Source organism: Talpa occidentalis, unplaced genomic scaffold (assembly GCF_014898055.3).
Source record: "Talpa occidentalis isolate TD23 unplaced genomic scaffold, MPIMG_talOcc4v2.1 talOcc4.6, whole genome shotgun sequence".
Classification (NCBI taxonomy): domain Eukaryota; kingdom Metazoa; phylum Chordata; class Mammalia; order Eulipotyphla; family Talpidae; genus Talpa; species Talpa occidentalis.
The window spans coordinates 81,187,422-81,211,169 of record NW_023604972.1 but is presented as its reverse complement, the minus strand read 5'-3'; the positions used below and the strand labels follow the sequence as shown (position 1 = coordinate 81,211,169).

At 38.5% G+C, this 23,748-nt stretch overlaps 1 protein-coding gene across 1 annotated transcript in view; it reads left to right on the top strand.

The window, feature by feature from the left end:
- The window catches only part of ELOVL7 (ELOVL fatty acid elongase 7), a 68,176-nt gene that overhangs the window by 30,521 nt on the left and 13,907 nt on the right, over positions 1-23,748 (top strand). Inside the window, exons 2-3 of the mRNA XM_037529400.2 lie at positions 16,520-16,608; positions 22,704-22,801. Coding sequence (XP_037385297.1) covers positions 22,738-22,801 — 64 coding nt within the window. The 5' untranslated portion in view covers positions 16,520-16,608; positions 22,704-22,737. The remainder of the gene's footprint in view (positions 1-16,519; positions 16,609-22,703; positions 22,802-23,748) is intronic.

Below are 23,748 nucleotides of genomic sequence, written 5' to 3'. Positions count from 1 at the left end.
AGTAGGGAGAAGATGGCATGTTAATAGCCCTTTGTTCCAATGTCATCCCTAGGCCCATCCTCAGGCTCTTTGTTGATGCCAAAGAGAGGAACCGGATAAAACTGGGGCAGCATAGGCAGCAGTACACTGAGCAGTGGGGCTGTGTTGATGAAGAAGTAAGCAGCATCACACTTGGCGCAGAAGCTGTCCAGTAGGTAAAGTATAATATGAGAGCCGCTGCAGGGTTTTTGGGAAGGAGTGAATTGGAGCCTGTGGTCCATCTGTTCCCAGTGTGTCAGTAGCCAAGCCTTTCCCTGGTCAGAGGTCTCTAAAGATGTCTCTTTTACTGCATGTAGGAAGACGTATGCGGCCTGCCAGTTTCAGAGGCCTATCAGGCTAGGGGTGTGGCTCTGGCTTCTACATCTGTGGTCTCTCTTCATCTGATCCCTTCTTAAATCCCTAGCACAGGACCTACTATGGTGTTAACAGATTGCTTGTTTGACTACAGCCTATCTTGTCATCTTGCTTCTCTTACGACCCGCAGCACTGAAAATCTGTCTGCTGCAGTGGACAAGCATAGACTAGAGTCCTTTGAACACCTGTTCTGCAGCATGTGATCAAGGGCAAATTAACTTTGAGTTTCATTTTCTTTATCTGTAAAATAAAGATAATGATGAGGTGTCTATGAGGATTTAATGGATATTGTGAATGAAACACCTGTCAGCACCTACCCAGAGCCCTTGGTAAGTGGGCCCTGTTGTTATTCTCTTGGATACCTTGGGTAACAAACTTGCTCTACTCCCTTGCATTAGGAAATAGAAACAACAGTTGATTTTAGATGTGCCTAGTTCTACCACCTGTGGTATGCTGGGTCAGCTTGCTTTCTTTCTTTAAGAAAACTCCCTGTAAATCTTCTCACAAAGTATTTGTTAACACCTCTTCAGTTTTTGAGCAATACTCTTGGCTACTAAGACTGATTAAAAAAAAAAAAAAGCTGATTGTCATCTATAGTTCTCCTTCTTCCCTGTGAATTTCTGCTTAAGCTCTAACTTACCCATTTCACAGATTTAATTGCTTCTATTATAATTAAAAGGGTATTCTTTTCAGAAACACCAATTTTGTAAAACTTTAATCAAGACAGCTTTTTAAAGAGGCAGATAGTGTGGTAAAGGATGGAAACTAGATATACAGATGTTATAAACCAGTGTTACTTATATAAAAAAATTTAAAGGTGACTTTTAGTAACAAAAATCCCAAATAAGGATTTCAGGTGGGCACAGGTTGATTTGGGTGACTGAGAAGAGTTTTCCGACCTTTGTCAAGGAACTTGCTTAGCCGACTCCACCTTGCTTTTGAACCTCTTGTTTAATTTATGAAAGCAGAGGGAGCTGCTTTCATCTGAGGCACACAGGGGCGAAGTTCCATGGCAGGAAATGTTTGTTCTTTCAAATCTCATATGTAGTGGTCACAAGGGAGACCTTGGTATTTTGCTTTACTTGTTTGTTCTTCAGTGTGATTTCATGATTTTTTTAATGTTTTACCTGGAAGCTAAGTCTCTAAGAGAAATAAATATGACACATTAACCCTTAGGGATGTTCATTTTTCAATCCCAGTTTACCTGTACAGTTTTAGCTTCTGCTTCTTTTTACACATCCTTAGTTACTACCACTGGGCTAATGGGATTTTAACAAGTGCCCTTAAGTGTTTAAGTCCCCATTTCTGTTAGTAGAAAAATATGTGATAGAAGCAAAGCCAATATTGATAGTAGATGACTTTCCAAGATTGAAAGGGAGCAAGGGGGCAGGTGGGAAAGTTTATTGGGATGGTTTTTACTAGTAGAGAATAGTGGGGAGTGAATTTGAATGGGGAAAGTGAAGGTAAGATAATGCTGAAAACTTGGGACTTGATGTGATTTATAAATGGGACATTATTGTAGAATCTTGAGAAAGGGGAAAGAATGATGAACCTTATATCTGAGGATTTTTTTCTGACTGTAATTTTTCCCTGATAATACAATTTTGTGATTTTTTTTCTGATAATATTAGGCAAAGCTTCTTAATTTTATTTAATTTTTTAAAAGTTTATTTGTTTGTTTATTTATTTATTTATTTATTTATTTATACAAGCACTAGGTACAGTCAGAAGCGCAGGAGGGTGAGAGAATTCACCAGAGCCAGAGCAGGGAGCAGAAGAGGCAGACTGACGAAGTACACTGCTGGGGGGAGCAGCGGGTGGTAGGAGAGGCCTGCGGGCTATATGGGACTCTCGCCTGGGGCCAGGAATCGAACTGGTGCTGCAGAGGCTGTGAGCAGCTTTGCAACCCAGCGCTCAACCGCTGCGCCACCGGGGAGGCCCATTCTTAATTTTATATATAATCTTAATTAAGCCTCACATCCATAATATTGTTATTCCCATTTGGAAATGAAGAAATTGGGCCTCCCCGGTGGTGCATCGGGTTGAACACCGTGCTATGAAGCTATGCACAGCCTCTGCAGTGAGGGTTCAATTCCCGGCTGGCCAGGGAGATTCCCACATGGCACAGCAGACCTCTCCTGCCTCTCCCGCTGCTCCCCTCAGCAGTGTTTTTGGTCCTTCTGCCTGTTCTGCTCCCCGCTCTGTCTCTGGTGAATCCTCTCACCCTCCCGCGCCTCTGGCCTATACCCCAGATCTTGTACAAAAATAAATAAATCTTTAATAAAAAATAAAATAAAAATGAAGAAATTGAGGCTCAGTAAACTAAAGCAAAAACAAAAATTAGTCCTAAGCATGAATTTAAAGGAAATAAGAAAGGAGGCAAGAGTTATTGAGCCCCAGTTAGGGCAATGAAGCTATGGAGGGGCATCTTGTGAGCAGTGGGGATGGCAGGGAAAAGGTTTTTCTAAGAAAAGTCAGAGAAATTTGTAACAGCTCACAGGCTGAGGTAGAGATCAGCGTAAAAAATAATTGCAATGTTTCTATATCAGAAAAAATGTCAAGCCTAATGGTTAATACATTAGTGTGGGATAAAGAGGTCAACTGGTGGAAGGTAGAAGTAGGGCAAGATGAGTTCCTTTGGGAATCAGTTAGGTTTCCTGAGACAGTGGAATGTCAAAACTGTAATGTTTTTTGGCATTTGGAAATAATGGATGCTGGCATGGGTCAAAGGTCAGGGGTCAGAGTGTAGATTTGGTAGTCATTAATGTAATATTAGGAGGAAGTAGATTTTAAAAACATAGTGCCAAGCGTTGAGGGAAGAAACCCCCAGTGCAGGAGTATGAAGAAAAGCACTAGGAAGACCAACTGATTCAGGACTGAATGTTTGAAAGGCATGAGTTAAAAGAGTGCTATGTTCTAAAAGCCAAGGTCAGGGTTTCAGGAAGGAAGGAGAGGTCAGCAACAAGGGACTGCAGGGAAATCAGGGTAGATAATCAAGAAACGCCTGTGGGTTTGGCAAGAGGGAGCTCACTAACCTTTGTGTTAGTTTCATTGGAGGAAACTAACTTTTAAATAATTCATTAACTTTTACTGCAACAGCATGATAACATAAAAGTTTCAGGTGTTCATCGTTGAGAACCAACATGGGTATATACTACATTAAGTTCACTGCTAAAAGTCCAAATCTTTCCATCACCATAGCACTGTCCCCCTTGTTCTGGTTTCTTCCCCTTTCCCTTCTGATAACCATTAATTGGTCTTGTAGTATAAAAATTTACTTTTTATTTAGTTCATCTGTTTGTTTTCTCTATATAGCACATATGAGTGAAATCATGTGTTGTTTGTGTTTCTTTTTCTGGTTTATTCCACTAAGCACAGTTCCGTCTAGGTCCATCCATTTTTGATGCAAATGGCAGCATTTCATTTTTTTTAAATAGTTGAATAGTATTCCATTATGTATATATATGTGTGTGTGTATATATGTGTGTGTGTATATATGTGTGTGTGTGTGTGTGTGTGTGTGTGTGTGTATATATATGTGTGTGTGTGTGTATACATCAATCTTCTTGATCCATTTGTCAATCAGTGGGCTCTTAGGTTATTTCCAGTTCTTAGCTATTGTAAATAGAGCTGCAATAAACATGGGTGTGCATATATTTTGAATTAGTGTTTTTGTATTTTTCAGGTATCCCACTAGATTGTATGGAATTACTGTTTTAAATTTTTTGAGTAATCTCCATACTGCTTTCCTTAACACCTGTACCACTTTACATTCTCACCAACAGTGTATAAGGGTTCCCTTCTCTTCAGTTTCTTGTGTTTTGGATAATGGCCATTCTCACAGGTGTGAAGTGACATCATATTTTGATTTGCATTCCTCTGATTCCAAGTAAAATGATTATTTGAGTGCAGTCATACTGTCTAGCAGGCACCCCTTAATAATGTTAGGGTCCAAATTGACTCACAGTATGACTCACAATATGATGACTCACAGTATGTTTAATCCACTCAAGAACAATCCCTCTCCCTTACTTCATTATCATATATCTATTCCTTATGTTTTCCACTTAGGTGTAGCAGCTTACCTGCTCCAACCTGATGAGGGGCTTGTCACTACTGTTCTTTACCTACCAACAAAGGCCACAGCCAGTTCAATGTTTTTTTTCTATTACAACATGTTTTCTTCTTTTTGTGAATTAGAACCAAAACATTTTTATTTTCTTCTTTTTTTAAATTTATGCATACAAAAGCTGGGTACAGGCCAGAGGTGTGGGGGGTGAAAGGATTCACCAGAGACAGAGGAGGGAACAGAACAGGCAGATTGACTGAAATACAATGCTGAGGGGAGCATCGGGTGAGTCAGGAGAGGTCTGCTGTGCCATGTGGGTAGCTCGCTGGCTGTCCGGGGATCGAACTTGTGCTGCAGTTGCTGCAGACAGCTTCATAGGTTGCATCTTAACCCTTTGCACCACCAGGGAGGCCCAAAACATTTTTATTTTCTTTGATGGAAATAATTGTTTAATTCTCTGATATATACCATTCATTTCTGAAATACAGTGAATGCAAGTCCTTGGGGGTAAGGTATATACTGATCTGACTAAAGTGCTCTTTAGATCCAATCAGCAAATAAAATACTGTTCATGGGTTTAAGTAGAGCTTCTTTCCATGAACATCTACTTCACTTTTTGAACGTACACCAGAATTACAGCAATGATCTCTCTTCTGGGGAGGGATGGGGTTTAAAACAACAAAATTTCTTTTCTTACAGTTTTGGAGACTAAAAGTCTGAAATCAAGGTGTTGACAGGGACATGCTCTTTGATGGCTCTCACGCAAGATCCTTTCTTGCTTCTTTTAAGTTGTAGTGGTTGCCAGCAATTGATGGCATTCCTTGACATGTAGATACATCACTCCAATCTCTGCCTCCATCATCACATCATGTTCCCTTGTACAGTACATGTTTTCTGATAAAATTAAATGCTAAACAATAAGTTTGGCCCTCTATTGTCATTTAATTTTGCTTTTTCCATTCCTCTCAAGATAAGTTTTTATTATTTTTATTTTTATTTTTTCTAAAATTTATCTTGGATTAAGATTTGATAGTAGGCAAACACAGGAGAATTCTCAGTAGAGAGTAAAGAAAGAGCTAGGGTCATAAGAAGGACCAAATGACAGTGGTGACTTGGGGAAAGGATTTTACAGAGGTTGCATTGTTACTATCTTTAAAACCATAGCTGCCCCTCCTAACCATAGCTGCCTAAGGCCTCCAGAAATGATGCTTGAATGAAAGATATAAGATCAACTAACTTAACATAAGCAAAATTTCAAGGTTTTTTTTCCTTGGTTTCATTTGGAGAAATCACAAACTCAAAAACTCAGATAACAGATTGGAAAGAGTCCAACAAATACTGCATCTGTCTTAGGTACGAAAAAAGTAAAATACTTTGTGTTTTAAATGGTGTGATTTAGTGGTAGGGAAACATTTTTGATTGATTAATTATGATTGATTATTGGAAATACTAAACTTACCAGAAAGAATTTCCAGATGATATAAAGCAGTGCTGCTAGTCACAGGAATATCAGACACTGGGAATTTATTAGGTGAAAAATAGCTCTGAGTAAGCTATTCTGAAAAGATGCTAGTAGCCTTAATTACTCTTAAGATCTTATAATTTGAGTAAAAAAATTTCATTTATTTCATTTCACTTTGAAGAATTTTATATACATGTTGAATTTATGTTTGGTCAAATCAACAATATACACTAAACAAAGAATAAGGCAATCCATTTTTATGTGCAATTTGAATTTATCAGATTTTGCAATACTGTGTCTTCTATTTACTCTCCAAAAGGAAAAACACATCAATTTTCTATGGGATTTATATTAGTAAATAGAAAAGAGTATCTATAGCAGTACTGAATTTTTTATACCTTTTCTTGTTTTGTATTTTGACAATAAACTTGATAGTTGATGCCTAAATGCAGATAAAGGGTGATTGCCTTTGTGTAAGTTTTTCAGGCTCTAATTTGTTGGCATTTCATTATACATTAATCTTTTAGCATAGCTGACTAAAAAAGAGAAAACTCAGATTAATTCTGCTATTTATCAGGAGCCAAATTAAGTTAACTACTTTAGAAATAGAGAAGAAATTCTTAGAATGCCTAGTAAGCTAATTTAACTATGATAATTTTTCAAATTATCAATTTCTCTCATTAGAGAGACATTCTTAGAATGCCTAGTAAGCTAATTTAACTATGATAATTTTTCAAAGGTTTATTTTATGTAAGCATAGAAGAACTAGGGTATAGGCCAGAGGTGCAGAGGGTGAGAGGATTCTCCAGAAACAGAGTATAGAGCAGAGTAGGCAGATCCACTGTAATACACTGCTGAGGAGAGCAGAGGGTGAAATAGGAGAGGTTTGCTGCACCATATGGGAATCAGCTCCCTGGCCGGGGATTGAACTCAGGCCACAGTGGTGATAGTGCTGAGACTTAACCCATATGCCACAAGGGAGGCCCTGATTTAACTATGATAATTTTGATGCAATGTAATATGTAATTTTATGCACACACTCAATTTTCTAATTTAAAAGTATTATGTCTTCAAGTCACGAGAATTTGCTTAAATTGTCATAATTCAATGCATAAAATGCAATTAATCTTATTCCAAAATTGAAAAAAATGTGCAACTGATTGTAGTGAAAACACAATCTTCAAGTTTTTCAGAATCAAGTCCGATTAAAGAAAATCATCTTGAGAAAATCAAGTACATCTTCTCATTAAAAGGCAAGAGCTCAAATAGAATCCAATTAAACAGCAAGTAGCTTAGAAGTTGACCTTGTCGTGAGTTATTTAGATACAAATGCCTTATTTGCTGATGTTACTAACTTGAATTTGAGGTTCAGAAAATTGGACCTTCCTGCTACCCATTGCAGCAAAATGTAATCATCAGCAATGTTAATTTCCTGTGTTGACTGATCAGTGTTAAATTTATTTCTTGCCTTACTTCCCCTAGGTTAGTTCTGTTTATGATTTTAAATTCATAGCACACTGCTCCCATTCTATTGTACAAGAATTTACAGAGTTTTTGGTGCCATAAGACTTGTCTACAAATAAATAAAATGCAGTTTGATGAATACAAAATATAGAGGTACAAACAGGAGTGAAAAACCAAAATAAACAACCCCTAATGGCAGGGATGTTCAGCCTATCAGAAGGGATGTCAGCCATGAAAATCTGACCTGGCGTTCCCAGTGTGCAAGAGTGGAATATTAGTTACATTTAATGAGCTGTAGGATTGCATATAATTTGTATAATTCAGTAATTAATTCAGCTAAATAATGTCATATATAGGTAATGGGCTAATCTGTAATCACTTTTTTTAAAAAGATTTATTTATTTATGCATACAAGAGAGGGGTACAGGCCAGAGGTGGGGCGGCCGGGGTGAGAAGATTTACCTGAGAGAGTGGGGAACAAAACAGGCAGATCCACTGAAATACACTGCTGAGGGGAGCAGAGGGCGAGTCAGGAGAGGTCTGCTGCGCCATGTGGGTTGTTCCCTGGCCAGCTGGATATCGAACTCGAACCCATGCTGCAGAGGTTGTGGACAGCTTCGTAGGTTGCGTCTTAACCCCTGGGCCACCAGGGAGGCCCAGTCGTCACTTTTTAAATTTTTATTTATTTATTTATTTTTCTAAACATTTTAAAAAAAGATTTATTTATTTATGCATACAAGAGCTGGGGCACATGCCAGAGATGCGGCGGGGGCGAGGGGGTGTGGTGGTGGTGAGAGAATCCACCAGAGACAGAGTGGGAAACAGAACAGGCAGACTGACTGAAATACACTGCTGAGGGGAGCAGCAGGCGAGACAGGAGAGATCTGCTGCGCCATTGGTTTGTTCCCTGGCCAGCCAGGGATCGAACTCATGCTGCAGAGGCTGTGGATTGCTTCATAGTGTGGTGCTTAACCCCTTGCACCACCAGGGAGGCTCCCAGTCATCACTTTTTGATGGAACAGTATTCCCAACACCATGAATTTTCCACAGAATTCCTTTTTGGTTTTTGTTGTTGTTTTTTTAATTCTTGTTAATATTTGACAGTATAGGATTTCTCCCCTTAGGTATGGTTAGTGCGCTCGCCCACCACTAAAACATCCCTAGTCCATTAAATTCTTCCCCATTCCCCCTTCCTCTCCCTCCCTCTTACTTTCCTTCTCCCCTCCTTGATGGCCTTAGATCTATGGTTAATTTTCAAGGATTGGTTTTAAAGTTTGTCTTTGTCTGACCCTTTGTTTGGTTTTGCTATATTCCACATATAAATGAGACCATCTAGTATGTTTTTTTTTTTATTTTTTTAAAGATTTATTTATTTATTTATATTTATTTATTTATATAAGCACTGGGTACAGTCAGAAGTGCGGGAGGGTGAGAGAATTCACCAGAGCCAGAGCAGGGAGCAGAGCAGGCAGAAGGACCGAAGTACACTGCTGAGGGGAGCAGCTGGCGGCAGGAGAGGTCTGCGCGCCATGTGGGACCCTCCTCCGGTGGCCGGGGAGCATCCAGGGATCTAACGGGCGCTGCAGAGGCCGCGGGCAGCTTCGCAACCCAACGCTCAACCGCTGTGCCACCAGGGAGGCCCCATCTAGTATGTTTTTATCTTTCTCTTTTTGGCTCACTTCACTTAGTATAAGCCCTTCCAGCTCCATCCATGTTCTCCTATTCTCAATAATAATGAAATCATTTTCTTTTCAGTACCTAGCCAAATGTATTGCAATTTAATGAACTGTTTGTATGGAGGTTAGGTTATGAGAACATTTTTTGGTGAGGTTAAGGCCTTGATTGAGTGGGGTTAAGTTGTATTGGGGGATTTAGGGCAGAATGAAATCTCTAGATTTAAGATATACCCAAATAAGGTTTACCTTCAGGCCTTAGAAAAGGTGTTCTCTGTTGTGTTCTCAAAGCTATAATGGCATTTCAGCTGTTACCTACTCATCGTGACTAATTTAGTGCTTGTGGCTTGTCTACGAAACTAAATGAGCAGTATACCTTTGTTTTGATGAAATGCTTTGAGTTTTCAAACAATCGAAAATTAATATAATCTAAAAACCAGGTTGCTTAAACATTGAATTACACATGTTGAAAAGGGGTTTTTCTTGCCTGCCTTCCTTGCAGTTGTGGTCAGAGAAACTTTACTTAGTTATTTTCTACTTTTTCCTGGCTTCTGTGAAGTCAGAGTTCTCATCCTAGGCATATACACTCATACTCACGAAATTTCAGTCTCTCCTCCATCACCAAATTTTCCTGGTCCTACAAATGTGTTCAGAGTGTTTTCATTTTTGAAATCAATCTGTCTTTTCATTCTACCATCCTCTTCATTTCTTTTTTAAGTAAATATATTGAATAACAGGCAACATAGAGTGGGAAAGAGCCCAGAAGTGAATTGCACTGATATTTGGGTCTAAATCTTATTTGGAAAATCCTCTAGAGCTTCACTCCTCACAGCTGGACCAACTCTTGGAGTACCTCCAACTCAAACCTTCTTTGAGATTAAACTTGTGTATATCTGTCCTAAGTACTTTTATTGCCACCTGACCCCTTAGACATCCAGATTTAATTTCTACCACTATAGTATACTTAGAAATTTTGTAAATTATTTTCTGTTTCAGAATTCTGTAGTTTTTTTTTTCTTTTATCTCCATTCACTCAACACTGGAGAACTAGTTTTCTTACGTGGTTTCTTTCACACTGCCAATATTAGTCATTGGCCTTAACATTCTTTTCCTCTTTTTGAACATTTTTAAATAGAATTTTCAGAAAACACAAAAGTAGACATACAGTATATATGAACATTTTGATATCATCACTCATAATCAGAAAATATCAACATTTTGCCAGTCCTTTACCATTACTTTTTAAGGGAAAAAGCCATCTTGTTTTCATACAACACTATGTACTAATTTAAGCAATGGAGGATTTAAACAATCAAGGAAAATACAAAGAATAGCATGTGTGTGTTTTCTTTAAGTAAGTCAACACAAATCCAACCATCTAGAAATGACCATTGTCATTATTATGTTATCATTCCAGACATCTTTCTAAACATGTATACAGATGAAGCCCTGGTTCTGGCTGCCCAGGTGCATAGTGAAAGAGATACATTTTTATAAAATTGATCATATATACTATTTTTTTAAAAGATTTATTTATTTATACAAGCACTGGGTACAGTCAGAAACGGGGGAGGGTGAGAGAATTCACCAGAGTCAGAGCGGAGGGCAGAGCAGGCAGAAGGACCGAAGTACACTGCTGAGGGGAGCAGTGGGCGGCAGGAGAGGTCTGCACGCCATGTGGGACTCTCACCTGGAAGCGGGGGTGGGGGGGTGGGGGGGGTGGGGGGGGGAGATCCAGCCAGCGCTGCAGAGGCTGCGGGCAGCTTCGCAACCCAGTGCTCAACTGCTGCACCACCTGGGAGGCCCTGTACTATGATTTTTAAGTGAACCCTTCCCCTTACCTCCATCCCCTGCCTGACCTGATCTGTTTTCTCATTGTAGTTTTGCATTATCCAGAATATTATGAATGGAGTTATGTCCTATGTAGTCTGTCCACTCTAGTTCATTTCATATAATATGAAAATATTTCAAATTCATCCATAATGTGACTATCAACAGTCCCCTTTTTAAAAATTGTTGGGTAACATTTCATCAAATAAATATACTATAGTTTATTTATCAATTCAGGAACTTTAGGTTGTTTCCAGTCTGGGGTGATTATGATTAAAGTCATTATCAACATTTATATACAGGTTTTTATGTGAACATAAGTAAGATTGCGGGTCATATGCTCAGTGAACGAGATTTTTATTGGGATTGTATTGATCAATTTGAGGAGAATTGATTATCTTAACAATACTGAGTCATTTCATGAACATGGTATAATTTTCTGTGTATTTAGATCTTCTTTGAGTTGCTTTTCCTGTATATATGCACTTTTTAAATTCTTTTACTTAATCAATTTAATTAGAATTCTCTTTACATTGATTGTTATGCATCAGTTTTTCTTATAATCTAGTTTGTAAAGTCAGTAGAAATTTTATTTTATTTGAATATTACTAGTTTTTCTTTTGTTGAATTCTGTACTTTAAAAATACCAATTATTCTTGTATTGGTTCATCTTTAACCTGGCTAGAAGATTTTCTCTGTTGTTTAAACTTTTGTTGTTTTCATTTGATTACTTCAGCCTTTTTTCTATATCAGGAATTCATTATTTAGCATGATTATTTTGTTTCTTATTTATTTATTAGTGGTATAATGAAGCTTGCTCCTCAATTTATGTTCTTAGATCTACATTCTCCAGTTCCATTTCATTCTTTAAAAAAAAAAATCATTTTATGAATACATGTTTTTAACCCAGAGTACTTGTGGAGTATTTTGTTTTGGTACTTAGGTTACCTTTTTCCCTTGATTGAATTGTTTGCTATGTGTTTTTCTTGTTTCAGACTTTAAAAAAATAATCTCTTTGCGAAATTTTCTAGTCAACTTTTTTCATTTTATGACTGTGGACACATCTGGTCAAGGCTGTATTTGCTGTGACATTAGATGCTGTGACTCTTTCCCAGAGTATTTTTGAGCCTAGTTTGTTTTTCTTCACTCAGCTTCAGTTTGAGAGCTGAGAATTTCAGTTTATACCTAAGTTTTTTTCATAGGCCAAGGATATGTAAAGGGAAAATGCAAGTTGTATCTGGTCTTATTCCTCTTTTAAAGTGTTAATTTTTGTGCTAAGAATCACTCCACCTCACAGCTATATCTGTTCCCAAGGGACATCTCTAGGTACTCCTTTTCTGTTCACCAGTTAAGTGTAGAGCCTCCATCTTGAGAACCTGTCCTGTTGTTCTAGTTTCAGCTGGAGAAGGGAAAGGGTAGGATTATTAGTTCTTATGAGAACTCTCTTGCATTGCTGGTTTAGCAGTGGGGAGAGGCCATATCAGGGTAGGAATTTTTCCATATTCTGAGTACCCTTGCTCCAGAGTCTTTCTAGAGCCATGACTTTTTGATATTTAGAACATAAGACCCTTTCTTATATGGTTGCTTCTGTAAAACATTTGTAGGCTTTTTTTTTTTTTTTTTTTTGACCATTTGGCTTACTTTTTTCAGTATTTGGAGGGAGAATCTACCAGACAGCTTTGTTTTGTGACTTTCTAACTATTGTATCTTTGTATTTGTCACTGGCCTCTCTTTCTATTTCCTAAATGTGGGTGATGTCTGAGCTACTTTACTATATTTCTTCATATATTCCTTATCACAGAAATTTCAGAAATTTATACTGTTCTCATGTTATCACCTCTTCTTATTTATAGTTAATGGTGACCTTAATCATGAGATCTCATTCTGGATGTTTCTCCAAATTGCTTGAATGTTTTCTCTTATGTTAGTTTTCTAGTCATGCTGCAGCAAGGTACCACAAACTGGGTAGTTTAAACAACAAGAATTTATTGTTTCACAGTTCTGGAGACTACAAGCTCAAAATGAAGAGGTTGGTTCCTTCTGAGGTCTGTAAGAAAAGGTTCTGTTCCATACTTCTCCTTTGTTTGTAGATGGTTGTCTGTATTTTTATTGCATTCTTCTTATTTGTATGTCTGTCTCCAAATTTCCTCTTTTTTTAAGGATACCAGTTAGATTAGTGTCCATCCTAATGACTTCATTTTAACATAAGGCCTATGCAAAGACCCTGTCTCTAAATAAGGCCCCATTCTGAGGTATTAGGAATTAGACTTCAACCTATGAATTTTAAAGGAACACAATTCAATATAAAATACTTGATTATTCACTCATACCACAGATGTTTTCTGCTATGCCAAACACTAGTCTAGGCACTGGCAATACAAAGAGGCACAGTCTCTTCCCTCAGGTGAGTGGGAAGGTTAGAATGTATAAACAGAAATTTATAATACATGCAATTAAGTGCCATCCTAGATGAAACATTATTATAAGAACACCTTGGTGTTCATGGCTAATTGAATCAGGGATGATATCTCAGAGGAAGTGATGCATATGCTGGATCCTTCCCAATAGAATGCAATTGTTGCATAATTGTTCTCCCTGCTTCTAAGCCACACCCTCAGTCACCTAGCCCTGGACTCTACCACCCAGTTAATCTTTCCAAGTGCCATTTTTATTAAGATACTCCCTGGTTGTGAAACCTATGATGACTCTTCACTGTCAACAGAACTAAATCCAAAAATATTCTGTAACCTGGTTTTTAGTTCATCCATAATCTGGTACCATCACTGGAATCGAACTCTCCTGCCTTGATCTTTCTATTGTTCTCCTTACTAACACTGTACATTACCAAACGGACTAACACATTCTGGAGACTTTCTAGAATTAAGGAAGGCAGGATTTTTGTTGTTTCACAATATATCACTGCACCAAAAGCAGTGCTTTCATAAAAGTGTACTTAAGACTAATTGGTTAAATAAACCAGTGAATGAGATTTCCCTGGGAAATCCCTCTGCTTGCAATGCATGCCTCTCTTCTTTCCCAGGTACATACACTTTGGCCTATTGAAATCTTATTCTTGGTACTCCACTCATGTATCCTCTCCTACATTATGACTTTCTTCTGGAGCACATGTGCCACATGTGAACTTACAGAATTCTAAAGGCTTTAATATCCTGTGTGTTAGGTGTCTGTTTAGGTGTTAATTTTTTTGTTCCAAATTGAATTTTTTTATTTCAGGGACCATTTAAAAAAATTACATTGTATTCTGTTTAGCACTCCCTACACAATTACAGATGCCAAAAAATACTTTTTTGCTTAAAAAATGAATGACAATATTGCATTTGATGGCAGTGGGGGGAGAGTGGAAAAGAAAGCTAAGAGATAGCTAGCTGATTTAGTCCCTTTGTTTTGTCTTGTTTTTATTTACAACATTTAAAAATTCCTTCAGCAGATATTTATTAAGCACCTGTTTTACTCAAGGCATGGTACTAAGTGATTAAATTACTTCTTCTGACAGAGAAATAAATAGTCCTGATGTTCACTATCATATGTACAGGTTTTTGGTTACATTTCTACACTCAGAGGTAGTCATTCTATTTTCCAGAATCTTTTTAGATATTGAGGTTGCCTGTGGGTAGGGCCTGGTCTTTTTCCTCCTATTTCCTACTGCCTAGCACTGAATTTTACACTTGCTGGTGATTTGAACAGGTTCTTTATTTACCCTCAGGGTTCTTTGACTTTTCTCTAATTTGTCTTATCTCTCCAATTATAGAATGCTGAATTGGGACCCAGGATACTGATTGTTCTGCTTAAGCTGAAAGGCCCTCTCTTATCTTAAGAGTAATAGTGAGCACAATAAATAGCACATTTAGCATCATGCTTAAGGTTTTACATGAATTGTATTTCCTAATAGGCCTGTTGCTAATACCACTGATTTCTACTACTCCTTAATTTCTAACAAGTTGTCATATTAACATATTGAGATTGTCAAATAAACATCTAAAGTTTGTCTGCCTCTTTGCTCAAACTCATGAGTCAGAATTATGCTGCAGCGCTTGAGCCAAACAGAAATGCAGTCTTAGCATTTAGCCTGACAGGTCATGCATATGGAGTGTCATATTTTTTCAGAGGGTCTAATTTTTATTTATTTGTTTATTTATTTATTTGGTGGGACCCTCACCAGTGGCTGGGGATCAAACTAGCACTGCAGAGGCTGCAGGCAGCCTCGCAACCCAGCACTCAACCGCTGCGCCACCAGGGGAGGCCCAAGAGGCGTCTAATTTTAATAGATTCCTCTCTTAAGAGAAAGCAAAGAAGTTAAAAAATCAAGATGGAATAATGGAATAGTAATGAATGGAGGGAATGACAGAGAACTTGTTTTGAGGTCCTGCTTGACATGATTGAAGAGGAGATCTGAGAGTTTTCATAACGAGAGAGTGTTACTATGTCATGATCATTGTTTTGGGGGATGGGAAAGCACCCATTTTATTTAAACATGCTATATACAATTCAGAGCAACATAAGTTCATGGAAGTGGTATAACAAATTATAAAGCATGAGTCTAACCCTATGCTCTCTGTAGATTAATAGTATATTACCTGTATCATCCAAAAGACTATGGCACAAGATAATTAAAAAGAGCAAATATATAAAAATCAGTAGAGAGTCTTATATAATGCTGCAAAGCATGCTGAACTTATTCATGTTTTGTTTAAACAAAAATCAATATTAGTTTATCCTGAACACATATCACTAGAACAAGCGGAAGGCTCTTAGATGTTTGGACTCCAGCTGGTGGAACTTTAGTTATTTGAAATCTCACTGCAGGGTCATCCAACTCATAATCACAACAGGCATTGTTTCTTCCTGGAGGGCCAACTACTCTTCTCCTTTGTTCATTCTCCTTTCCTTGAAGCCGTGTGCTTTCCTATATAGCTGTGGATTTTGGGGGAATGACTGCCGCCATCATTTTCCTCATAAATGACAAATCAGAAATTAGGCAACTCAGAAAAAATCCCCCCCCCCTGGACTTCTTTTTCTATGAGATAATGTGTTCCCTTACTACTTAAGGTGTGTTGAGTGCTCTGTTATTTGCAAAGGAAAACATCTTCCCTAATATTGTAACATTCTTATATGAAAAATAGGAAGTACTGGTATCTTTGTCATAATCAGTCTTGTTTTCTTAAAAGACCAGGCTTATATTTTCTTTACTTTTCTAAAGCTTAAGATGTAGCAGTGATCTTCACTTTCACAGATATTTGAGAACTTCATGTTTATTTTTCCCTCGAAATTAAGACGTTAGTTTCTTTACACCTTAAGTGTATGTGCTGACTCATCAGATCTGCTCCCAGATTTCACATCTCTTGCAAGTTGTTTTGAATCACTAGAGAAATTTTTGCGAGATTGATCACATGTCCTCTTCCTGCTCTTTTAACACCATGCCTTATCATTAACTGATAAAGTGACATTCATTAACTGAATCCTTTGTCAAAAAAATTTATGCCTGTTCTTCCATTGGTAGGAGTTGACATGTCTGAGAATGAATTATGTGGTATTAAGAAGAGGTTCCCAAGCTTGGTCCATCATCAGAATCTCCCCACACATACTAACTGAATCCAAATTTCTCTCCAGGTAATTCTAATTATCAACCAGCACTGGCAACCACTGATAATAAGGAGATAGAAGAGAGAAAATTGTACTGACCTGATCCCATTCCTAAAGTAAGTGGTTTCAAATCTCACTTGACAAAGTCAACTATGTCAGAACAAAATTTTATTTCTTTATAGCTTATTTTTAAAAAAATTATCTTTTTAATTGAAGTAACATTGCATTATGACTGTGAGATTGCATCATTAAAAAGTGAACGTTTGTCTATACTACATTAAGTTCAACACTAAAAACTCAAGTCTGTCCTTCATCACACAACTGACCTCTTTTATCCGATTTACCCACCCATTGCATTTCCCTTCAAACCACTAATTTGTCTTATAATCTAAAAGTTTATTTTTGTTTTAATTAATTTCATCCATTTGTTAAATTTCTCTATTTAGCACATACGAGTGAAATTATATGGTGTTTCTTTGTCTGAATTATTTCACTAAGCATCATACCCACTACGTTCATCCATGTTGTAAGAAATGGCAGGATTTCATCTTTTCTTTTTTACAGATCAGTAATATTCTATTGTGCATATATACACCACGTCTTCATCTGTCATCTGTTGATGAACATTCAGATTGTTGCGACTCTTTTTCTTTATTCTTTGGGGTGGTAGGAACCTCTTTCAGTCAACTCTAATCTGAAAGCAACCCTCTCCCTCTCAGCAAGTTAGAAAAAGCTTATGTAATAGCAAGTTAATTGGGAAGAGATACCTTTTCGTCCTGCTGTCCTCTGTCTACAGTGCCATCCCCTTAGATAATCTGGTGTCCTATCAGATCTTTGGCCACTTGGCCCTGTGTGTCTATAGTATTGCTAGGGAAAGACTCCATTTTCTGCAGCTCCTTGGCTTCCATGCTTGTGCAGGGTCCTTAGGGGTCTTGCTACTGCTCTTACACAATGCTGGAAGAAAAGAAACTTCTCTCTGACTGCCTCAGATGCCACCAGTCACCTGTTTCAGCTCTACCGGGCAACAGAGGCTGACCCCTCATGTACTCTGTTCCCATAATCCTGCCTGGCAGCTCACCAGGGCTTATTGCCCTCCTCGCTGAGGTCCACACTAATTGCTTTCCCTTTTACTCTCACCTCCCCCAGACCTAGCACTAGTTCTATGCTAGAAGGCATGGTTACATCAGATCTCTTGTCTGTGCCCTTGAGTTCTTCTGCAGTGGCTAAGTGCCTCAAGTTTTGTAACTCAAAAGCCAGTCTAAAACTTTGTGTTTTGAACTTCTTCTATTCTGTTTCATTTCTGAGGTGATTTGCAAGGCCTAGTTATTAAATGAAGAGAAGTGGCAAAAAAAAAAAAAAGACAGGCATGACAAGGAAAATGCTCAGGACAACTCCAACAACTAAAATTATCTGGCCCAAAATGTTGGTACTGTTAAGATGAAGAAATTCTGGTTTAAACAAATGGTACTTTAGAGACGTTCCATGCACTTTACTATACTTAAAAAGTTTCTGATTCCCTACCCCCAGCCTCAGTCTTTCTAAATTGTGGGAACAGAAGAAACTCAAACACCCACATCTTTCTGTATGGTACTAAGACTCACAACCTCTTTGAGGCTTTGTTTCTGCTAAATTACAGAGGGGCTAAGGGGAGAGGTGAGGGGAACTGGCTCCTGTGAGAAAACAGATGGGGAAGGGAATACACAGGAAACACATGGATTAGTATCTAGGTAGAAGTTTCCCTAGCAATCTTTCAATCTTTTGAATTCTTATCTCAGGGTTTTTAAAACCCCTAGACGGCAACTGGGGCGACTCCATGTGAACTCTGGGTTTGTAGAGGCATAACCCGAAGAGAGGCTGGCTGCCATGCCTTCCTGGGGAAGTTCTTTGACCAGCACACAGCTGAGATCCTACCACCTCATCCCCACCCACTGCTGAGCTTCACCTGACCTTTCTAGTGCATTAGTCAGGTTCATGTCTTCCTTTTTCTCACCAAGCTGGCCCTGCTCTCCTTTCTTGCTACACCTTCTGCACTTGAAGGTGTGTCTCCCTTACCATGAGGCCAATGAGCAGTTAATGTTTCTAGGAAATAGCTTGATTTAAGCTGTCCTTCCCTGCTCTCTTGCTTTGCACAAGAATACAGTTTCAAACCACCACCCCATAGAAGACCAGCCATGACTTTCTACAGGAAAGCCAGCTGTTTGGTTCTTCCTCTGAAGTCTTTAGTACCCCCTGGATTCCTTCCCTATGCTGGTATCTTCCTGTAGCTTGCTTCAGTTTGTGTGTGTAAGGGCTGGACTGGACACGATGCAGGTTTTCTGATCCAGCAGACTGGGTAAAGGAGGAGTCAGAATCCTCAGTGGTTTTTGCAGGTCTTTTACTGGGATTTACCCGGTACACAGCAGGCAGGGGTGCTGGGGGGCCAGGAGGCTGGTAGGCCTCTCAGCCCCCAGCAAATCCTCACTCTATCTGGGCTCTCTGGCGTTCTCTCTCGGCTTCTCTTTTGGCTTCTACTGGCGTCCTTAAAAGCCCAGTCTCAGCCCAGGTGAATCCCATCTACCTATGCCCACACCCTACTCCAGGTGCCCGCCATCAGGCATGCATTCAGGACCTCAAGGATCCATCATCTATCCTGATGGCAGCAAGGCAGAAAAGCCTGACATTTTTCCTTACCCTACAGTGTGTCTCTGAGTAGCACACATGGTTAGACAGATATGTTTCGCAAGTTTGTTCCCATAGTCTGATTTTATGAAGAAAAGAGATCAGTGGGGAGCCCAGAACATCCTGAAAATTCAGAGAAGTGGAAAACCACAGACCCCTGTCCGACCTCAACAAGCCCTGGGAAACTATATGCTGACTCTACCACTCCTGTCCTCCAGGGACAGTGTCCCTGGCATATTTTGTAAGGTTTCAATAGATCTCCACATTTGAGTATTCACCTGGAGATAGTGTCTGAACTCCTGCCAAGTACTTCCTATCACAGTCCTGAGTGAATTCAGGAAGTGTTCCCATATGAGTCTGGCTTCTGATTAATGCTGATATAGATTTGAGCAGAATGGACAAAGCCATCAGACCCCTCAGGCACACTCCTTGTGTACTGGTATAATATCTATTTTGTGCTGACATAAGCATCTTATGGCTTTTAAGAGTCTTAGGTAAGCTGCCCTGTGAGAAGCCCCTTCTCTGGGCAGCAGGCACACTTTTCACATTTAAAGTTGACGTTTTACTTTAGGCCTAAAGAAGCTAATCTGGGAAGATTAAGTCACTTCTTTACCAAATGACCCAATCAACCAGTGACTATCAAAAACAAGGAATAGAATTCACGGGTTGGCTGCAGGTGCTGGGCAGTGGAACACTAGCCCCAGCACCCCATGAACAAGCTCCTGTTTAATCTGATTACTTATTTCTGAGGCCTTTGGAGGCAGTCTGAACTCTGACAAGGAACCATTTTTTCTTTCTCTGTAGCATTTCCCTCATCTCGTACTCTTTTTTTTTTTTATAATTTTTTTTTAATTTTTTTTTTTTTTAAGATTTATTTATTTATACAAGCACTGGGTACAGTCAGAAGCGCGGGAGGGTGAGAGAATTCACCAGAGCCAGAGCGGGGAGCAGAGCAGGTAGAAGGACCGAAGTACACTGCTGAGGGGAGCAGCGGGCGGCAGGAGAGGTCTGCGCGCCATGCGGGACCCTCCCCCGGTGGCCGGGGAGCAGCCGGGGATCAAACCGGCGCTGCAGAGTCTGCAGGCAGCTTCGCAACCCAGGGCTCAACCGCTGCGCCACCGGGGAGGCCCTCATCTCTTACTCTTAATGGAGGTGAAGAGATTTTATTTGTCTAGTGTTTTTGACTTTTTAATGTTTCTGCTTCACAGGCATGAGAACCGTGACTTTTCTGGCATCTCCATCCCGTGACTTTTCTGGCATCCCCAACTTCAAGTGTTTCAAATCGGTTATTAAGTTCCCAGTTATGCTTTTAACTAGAAGATATCTCTGTACCTTCCCCAAGTAGAATAAGCTGCTTCCCATCTCTATGTCTGGCAGTAGGTGTCCATGTTAAATAACAGTAAAACGTACATGTGTGTTACCATTCTGCACATGTACATGTATATCTAGAAAAGTTTCTAGAAGTAGGATTGCTGGGGAAAATATGCATTTTTAATAACAATAAAAAACAACTAAACAAAACAAAAATAAACAGACAACTACAAATCAGAGACATTCTGCAGGGGAAGAAGAGGGAGAGGGGTCACAACGAGGGCAGGAAGATCACAAGGGACTATGATGATGGTACATGAGTGAATTGGTGGTGGAAATTCTAAGGGGACTACATCTGAGAAAAGAAAGCAAACACTGTAAAAAAATGAACAATGATGTAAAATATATATAAATAAAATATTAAAAAAATGTACTTTTTAATGATGATGCCATATTGCCCTTATTAAGAGTTATACTAATTTACACTACTACCAGAAATGTATGAACTTCCCACAGTCCGGATTTAATAGAGTTAACACTTTTTTGGATTTATTTTAATCTGGTTGATCAAAATGTTGGGACTTTGGCCCATACAATGCAGTATAATTTTGTAGATTTTTTACTGTGATTAAACTTAAGCAGCTTTTCATATGATTAAGAGCCATTTGTGTTTCATTTTTAAATGTAATTTGCCCATTTTTTCTTGGTTTATAGTATTTTTCTTATCAATTTCTAGGAACTCTATATATTAGGGAGAGTAGCACTTTTTATCTGTGATATGAACATATTTTTTCCTGTTTGTCACTTGGTTTTTCACTCTTTATTTCTTCTTGATTTTCATATGGTTAAAAACACATGCGTCTTCTCATATGTATTATATTTTTTTAAATCAAAGTTAGAAAGGCCTTTCCATTCCAGAACTATAAAGGTATTCTCCCATGTTTTCATTTAATACTTTTATCTTTCTATTTTTCTTATTTATATCCTTGGTCTACTTGGAGTTTATCCTGATTTGTAGTGTGTTTGAATCCAACCTTTTCTTCAGATGGTTATCCAGTTGTGCCACGTCAGTGAATAACTGCTGGTAATTCAGTGTCCAGTGGTTTGAGATAACAGCGTTGTCATGTACCAAATGTCTTTTAAAATAGTTTCTATTCTGAAATGGCTTTATTCTAGAATGCTACAAAAGGTCTAAATATTTCTTTGCAAACCTAGAAAAATTTTTTTATTCTGGTAAGCTATATATCATTGAAATTTTCCCTTTTAACCATATCTAAGTGTACGGTTCAGTGGCATTAAGCATATTAAACTTGTGCAGGCATCACCACCAACCCTTTCCAGAACCATTTCATCTTTCCACTATGTGACTTTGAATCAAATGTATCATTCTTTTAATGACATACCATCCATTTGTAAGGTATATGCTGATTTCAGAGATGTTAAAATGTAGGAAATTGTACATTTTAGAATTTCTAAAATAGAGCTCTAAGTTCTCAAAGGTAGCTAGTGTGTTTCTGGTTGTTCTAGCCTATTCTTTGTCTGCTGATGTGCTGGTGTCATGATGGTGTAATTATTAAAGATTCAGAATATATTTAAATATGTAATAGAGCTTGTTTTTCTTCCCTGGTCTTCTCTATCATAGGTTTCCCCCACACCCCCCTCAATTACTCCTGTCTCTCTGTTCATATAAATTAGGTAGCTTCTCTTTGGCTCATAGTAGATCTTCTTCCCCTCCCTCTTTCTACCTCTTTTCCACTTAAATTATAGACTTGCATAGAGAAGACCTTTTTAGGCCTGAAAATCAGTTTTAAGTCTTAGATCAGAGTAGCTTCTTTTAAAGTTTGTATGTCTTCTTGACTTTCTTCTCCTGGGTTTTTATTTTAGCATTGCCATGGGAGTTCATTCCTGATCTATCTTGTTCCCATAAGAGAGAAAATACTCCTTTGAAAGTTCTCACAGTCATTTACTCCTTTTCTATCTCACATATAGAATATCAGCCCTTTTCAGCAAAGTAAGCAGTATTCTCAATGATAAAGAATCTAAATGCTTGCAACTACATCAGGGTTTAATGTGGTTCACTAATGCATTTACCCAGGGTAAAATGTTGTTGTTTTGCCAGTTATTCTTATTAAATTTTTAGCAATTTTAATATTGTATTACTAGAAACTTGGCTTTATTTCAATTTATAGATCACAAATGCATTCCTTTTTTTTTGTTGTTTTGTTTGTTTGTTTTGCTGAAGAACCCATTGCAAGAGGCTGTAAACCCTGTGGAAAATGGCCTTCAGTGATCTTACATCCAGAACTGTGCGTCTTTATGATAATTGGATCAAAGATGCTGGTAAGTACCCAAATTTCCTAATTGAGGCTCATCCTTCCTTTTGATATTAGATTCCCATATTTAATAAGATTTCATTAAAACAGATTGAGAGACTGCAATACACTCCCTGATAGACACCCCCAAATACTGATTTTTATTACTAATTAAGAGGAAGTGTCAAAGGTTTCATTTCAGATATGTACAAAGATAGAGTCCATTATAATGTTTATGATAGTGAAAATAGCTTTAATATCCAGTGAAGGGAATTGGTTAATAAATGATGGTACCTTCTAAGTCAGTAGCTATTAAAAGTGATTTTGGAGGCACGGTGCACTCAGGCTTGATTCTGTCCTAATGCTCCTAAAGTGAAATGAGCCAACAATGATTCTGTCCCTGATGATTCTTGAAAGGGAGGGGCTGCACCCTCAAGGCTGTATCAGGAAGGGCTGGGAGTATTTCCTAGGATAACTCCTGCATGATTCTGAAATGCTTGTCTTCCCCCATCCCCTCCACCCATTAAAAAAGAGTCATCATCATAGAAGAATATTTAATGCCATGGCAAGAAGCTTAAAGTATGTTAAATGAAGGCAGGTTATAAAACAGCATGTACATTTCTTTTATGAGTGTTTGTAGTTATCATTTGTGGTGAGGTTATAGGTAATTTCTATTTACTAATCTGTGTCTCTCCATACTTTTTTTTTAAAGGTTTATTTTTATTTATTCATGCATGCAAGAAATGGGGTGTAGGCTAGAAGTTCAGGGGGTGAGAGGATTCACCAGAGACAGAGTGGGGAGCAGAACAGGCAGGTTTACTGAAATACACTGCTGAGGGGAGCAGCAGGTGAGACTGGAGAGGTCTGCTGCACCATGTGTGTAGGTTAGCCAGAGTTTAAACTCATGCCAGACTGGCTGGCGAAAGCTTAATAGCACTGAGACTTTAACCCCTGTGCCACCAGGGAGGCCCTATT